This window comes from Notothenia rossii (genome assembly GCF_949606895.1).
Source record: "Notothenia rossii genome assembly, chromosome: 8".
Taxonomy (NCBI): domain Eukaryota; kingdom Metazoa; phylum Chordata; class Actinopteri; order Perciformes; family Nototheniidae; genus Notothenia; species Notothenia rossii.
Window position 1 is genome coordinate 24,196,653 of NC_136906.1, and position 5,711 is coordinate 24,202,363.

Consider the following 5,711-nt stretch of genomic DNA (forward strand, 5'->3'; position numbering starts at 1 on the left):
GGTGCTAGCGGGGACCGTGATGTTAGCATCTGGTTAGCTAGCTGCACTAACGGACATAAGGAGCTGTTTCCACAACAAGCTGGAGGAGAGTCCTCTCTTGTCAGTCTGAGGGGCTCAGGTGAGCTCAGGGGCGGAGCTTCCTACAGGCAAATTAGGCGGTTGCCTAGAGCGCCACCCAGAGGGGGGCGCCAAAAATTGCAACAAATTCTTTTTTTCTTTTTTTTTGTTTTTTTTTTTTGCTTGGCGCAGTTTTGGCGCCCCCCCTCTATATCTGCAACCATTATTCTTACATAAAAAAAAAATTCTAACATAAGGGAAAATGAGCCAAAAATCTAAAACGGTCGGTCGGAGAGCCTCGGCTTTAGGTGTTCACAGTCAGAACATGCTAGAGCGCTGTGCATTGATGGGTATCGGTCAAGTGTTTATCAAATTGAGCGTTGAGGAAAGAAAGACTAACGTTAGAGAACTATGAAGAGGCAAAAGCCATCTGGGGCGCAGTATAAAAACAGAAGAAAAGAAGAAGAAGAGAAACGTGCCAAGGTGAAAGGTATGCAATTTTGATTGTATTGTCAACATTAGCGAATGGATCATGTAATCTTGCTAGTTAACCAAGCCAACGTTAGCTAGCCAGCGTTTGTTATTGCCATTCAGTCGAAACTGTCATAAGGCTATTTTCTTTGTGTCATGAAATAGAAATATTAGTAATAAAAACAATGTTAGTTTTGGTGTAGCGAGCTAGCCAGTGTGGTGGAATGTTAGTTAGTTGGTAACGTTAGCTAACGTTAAGTTTACCTCAGAAAGCACATTGACTATCCGAGTCAAACATTTGCCAAATTCAACCCTGTCATAATGTGCGCTAACGTTAGCTAACTAGCTCAGTGGTTCTCAACTCCAGTCCTGTTGAATGTTTTCGTTCCAACCCAGAACTAACACACCTGATTCAACTGTTCTAATAAGATAGGCATAGCTCTTGATTAGTTGAATCAGACCTGTCAGGCTGTCCTAATGCTTACTAACTAAATAATAGCTACATTTAACAAATGGAAATGATTCAATGTTGATAATACACATTTTGTTATATCATTTTAGATTCACTTTTAAAATATCTGGGACCATCTGCTGCATCAGTTGACAAGGAACCGCCATGCACCTCAGCTGTGCCGGCTTCCTCAGGTGAGTGCAATGTGTCAATAGATGTTCCTGATGATAAATAATTGAATGTGAAATCCAGTCAATATATTTGCTCTTGTGTGTTCTTTCTATATTTATAGACCTAGAACCACATGAAGGAACGTCAGAACAGCAAGCTGCTCATCCTGATGAGATGACCACTGATTCCACCCTGCCACTGACCACTGTGTCTGTTTGTTCTGGTGAGTACAATATGTCAATAGATGTTCCTGATGTGATGATAAATAATTGAATGTAAAAATGACTGTCGTGCCATTTCTAATCCAGCCAATATATTTGCTCTTGTGTGTTCTCTATATATGTATAGGCCCAGAACCACTGCAAGGAACGTCAGAACAGCCTGCTGTATCTCATCCTGATTGCACCACAGATTCCACCCATACACTCTTCTCAGGTGTGTGCCTTATGAATGTAAAGATGTTTAGCTATAAACCTAATTTTCCTCATGCTTTCAAATAATTGCTTTCTGTTTTTATTTACATTTTACACACTGTCCCAACCTTTTTGGAATTGGGGTTGTGTGTGTGTGTGTGTGTGTGTGTGTGTGTGTGTGTGTGTGTGTGTGTGTGTGTGTGTGTGTGTGTGTGTGTGTGTGTGTGTGTGTGTGTGTGTGTGTGTGTGTGTGTGTGTGTGTGTGTGTGTGTGTGTGTGTGTGTGTGTGTGTGTGTGTGGGGGGGAAGATATTGTGAATATGAGGTGAGAAAATGTGCTTCACATGCCCTCCAGATGCAGCAAAGACAGACGATCCACTACCAACCGATCCTGCTGACTGCCCTTCACATCTCACAGACACAATGAGGACAGAGTTTGTTCGGAGAGGACCATATCAGATAACACCTGATTTCATTTTCCCAAGGAGAGATGATGGGAGAAGTTGCCACCACCAGTACTTCAGCAGGACCTTAGTAAATGGAGAAAGGATCAAAAGAAGTTGGGTGACATATTCAAAAAAGAAGAACAGTCTTTTTTGGTTTTGTTGTCAACTTTTATCTCCAAAACAAATTCATTTAACAAATGCAGGACTGTCGGATTGGAAAAATGCAAGTGCTGCTTTGACCAGCCATGAAAATAGTCCGGAACACCTGAACAATTTGGCGTCATGGAAAGAATTGGCAGTTCGATTAAAACAAGGTACAACAATAGACAAACAAGAGCAGGCCCTCCTTGAGGCAGAGAAGAGTCGGTGGAGAGCAGTGCTGACACGACTGGTTGCTATTGTACAGTCTCTGGCAGGGCGAAATATGGCATTGAGAGGAAAGACAGAAATACTCTCCTTCAAATGGAAACTTTTTGAAAGAGGTTGAGCTTTTGGCGCAGTTTGACCCAGTGATGAAAGACCACATCCACAAGATTAAAAGTCAAACATCCCACCACAGCTACTTGGGCAAAACCATTCAGAATGAGTTGATTGAATGCATCAGTGGAAAGATTATATCAACAATAGTGCAAGAAATAAAGAAATGCAAGTACTTTTCCCTCATTTTAGATTGCACCCCGGATGTTAGCCACACTGAACAGCTGTCAGTAGTCATCAGAATTGTGACACTGGAAGAAGACCCCCAGATTAAAGAGCACTTCATGGGATTCCTAGTAGCAGAGGAGTCCACTGGTGAAAGTTTGTCCGCCCTGATTTTGAAGAGGCTGGAGGAGTTGCAGATTGCCTTTGATGACTGCAGAGGACAGTCATATGACAACGGCGCAAATATGAGAGGGAAGAACAAGGGAGTACAGGCCAGGCTACTGCAGTTGAACCCAAGAGCTTTGTTTGTGCCTTGTGGGGCACATACACTCAATTTGGTCATTGCTGATGCTGCCAAAAGCTCCAAAGATGCCATATCATTTTTTGGCATTGTGCAGAAGCTATACTGCCTGTTTTCTGCCTCTACACAGAGATGGGCCATCCTCAAGAAACACGTCAACCTTTCACTCAAAATGTGGTCAGAAACCAGATGGGAGAGCAGAGTGAAAGCTGTGGAGCCTCTGCGATATGAAGCCGCAGCTGTGAGAGAGGCACTGCTTGAGGTGAGAAACCAGGCCAAAGACCCAATCATCAGGATTGAAGCCCAGTCTCTGGCAGAAGAAGTGGGGTCATTCCGCTTTTCACTGTGCACAGTGGTCTGGTATGACATGTTAAGTCAAATTCAGCAGGTGAGCAAAGTCCTGCAGTCCCAAACAATGCAAGTGGATGTAGCAGTAAGTCTACTGAAAAAGACTGAAAAAGCTCTCAAATCCTACAGAGCCACAGGCTTTGTGGCTGCACAAACATCAGCCAAGGACATGTGTGAAGACATGAATGTGGATGCAGTCCTTGTGCAAAAGCGGCTGAAGTCAACAAAGAGGCACTTCTCATATGAGTCTCCTGATGAGCCATTGAGGAATGCCTTGCAAAATCTGGAGGTAACGTTCTTTAACGTGGTGGTAGATGCTGCAGTGTCAGCACAAAAGGAGAGGTTTACCACTCTTGAACATGTGCAAGACAAGTTTGGCATTCTGTACAACTTCCCAGACCTGCCACACTAAGAGCTGATGAAGCAAGCAGAGGCACTTGCACACACCTTAAGCCATGGAGGGCAATCTGATTTGGATGGGAAGGAGCTGGCTCAGGAGTTGGAAAATGTACCTGACTTGCCATCAAAGAGCATGACAACTCTTGAGTTGTTGAAATTCATACATACAAAGCAGCTCACCGAAATATATCCCAAGTTGTGTATTGCTCTGCGGATCAGTGCAACGCTACCAGTAACAGTAGCTTCAGCCGAGAGGAGTTTTTCCAAATTAAAACTCTTGAAAACATACCTGAGGTCCACCATGGCTCAAGAACGCCTCAGTGGTCTGGCTGTAATCAGTATTAACCATGAGGTTGGTGGTCAGATTTCATATGATGATGTGATTGATGACTTTGCAGCGAGGAAGGCCAGAAGGATTGCACTGTAAATGGAAACCAGTAGGAGCTAATATGTAGGCCAACCTTGTGTGATGATAGGGAGTGGAATGTAAATAGTTCTTGAGACAAAGTGAATTTGTAATTTTTATGTATTTGTTTGTTTATTTAGCATATTATATTTTGATTATTTGACATGTGTAACATATTTTACAATACATAATTTTCTTTTAAAGCAAATGTGCACGTTATTTTATTGTTTGTTATTGTTATTATTATTATTGTTTGTTAGCTAAGTTGTTTGTTTTAATTCTTTAGTGTGCACTTTACATTTCTTCTTAATTTTCTTTGAAAGCAAATTTGCACATTCTTTTATTGTTTGTTATTGATATTATTATTGTTTGTTAGCTAAGTTGTTTATTTGTTTTAATTCTTTAGTGTGCACTTTACATTTATTCTTAGCTCTTGTTCTTGCTTGTAATAAATAAAGCTGCAGTACTTTACTGTATAACTGTTAAGATGTTTTGATATTTTTTTGTGGGGGGGCGCAGTGGTGAAGCTCGCCTAGGGCACCAAATGTGCTAGGTCCGCCCCTGGGTGAGCTAAAGGACTCTTGAGTGTTTAGAACAGTTTTGTCAAAAATTATTCAAAAGATTATTTCCGCGACAGAACTGTAAACAGAATAGCTGAAACTTTAACAAAATAAATAACTCTGTTACCTCTAATCATTAACCCATGTTTGTATAATGTAGTTAACTCCGTGTTTTGCTGCTAGCATACATAACACCTGACGTGGAAACGTTACTCGTGGATGGGGCTACAGAGCTGCTAGAAAGACAGTCGAACCCGGTGAATTCCTCCGTCTGAATGTGGTGCACTTTTGCTAAATGTTTAGACAGATTGCTTGTGTTACCGCCCTTACATGCTAAACTCTTATTGCACTTTTGGTAATGAGCATTGTCCACATCGACACGGCTATAGTTTAACCACACCTCGGAGCGCGTTCTCTCCGCCATCTCCTCCGTGTGTGTGTGTGTGTGTGTGTGTTGCATGCATGTAGCAGAGCGTGTGTGTAAACTGCCCCCCCCCCCCTCGCACACAGACGGGGGAGAGAGATCTCTCGTCTGGAAAGATCAAAAAGACGAATGTTGCTGTCTTTTTGCATAATTAGAAACGGAGTTGGCGACACTACAACTGCAATGTAATGTTTGTGTAGCAATAATACATATGACATATATATATATATATATATATATATATATATATATATATATATATATATATCGGCGGCCACAGGTTGTTTATCCTTGACAGTCGCACATGGGCACACACTGAGTGTTTTCATATTCAGCAAATGTGTACACGCTAAACTGCAGACTTCAAGAAGAAATAATACTTTCATTCACTCACGGCAAAAGTTACTTTACTTACTATAAAAACTCAAGGTAAAAAAATGCACTCCCTGTTCCATTGTCATGAAGGTGGAATCTAACTATATCCAGAATAAGTTTTATTGGATCCAGGCTAGAAACATGTTTATTTCTGCTGTAAAGTTGGGCATTTTAACATGGGGGTCTATGGGAATTGCTCCTTTCTGCATCCATCCCCTGTCGGCCACTAGATGAACTGCAGTTTGTGG

The 5,711-nt window shown here is 41.7% G+C and overlaps 1 protein-coding gene and 1 long non-coding RNA gene across 2 annotated transcripts; both read left to right on the forward strand.

Annotated features, from left to right (window-relative positions):
* Window positions 1-618: 618 nt before the first annotated feature.
* LOC307017198 lies at window positions 619-1,700 on the forward strand. The gene is made up of 3 exons (XR_013802061.1): window positions 619-1,173; window positions 1,272-1,373; window positions 1,499-1,700. It is a non-coding gene; the product is annotated as an uncharacterized lncRNA (long non-coding RNA).
* Window positions 1,701-1,902: 202 nt separating this feature from the next.
* On the forward strand, window positions 1,903-4,604 carry LOC307017244 (zinc finger MYM-type protein 1-like). The gene is made up of 2 exons (XM_079646804.1): window positions 1,903-2,121; window positions 2,212-4,604. The coding sequence occupies exon 2, from the start codon at window positions 2,521-2,523 to the stop codon at window positions 3,709-3,711; it is 1,191 nt and encodes a 396-aa protein (XP_079502930.1). The 5' UTR covers window positions 1,903-2,121; window positions 2,212-2,520; the 3' UTR covers window positions 3,712-4,604.
* The last annotated feature ends 1,107 nt before the right edge of the window (window positions 4,605-5,711 follow it).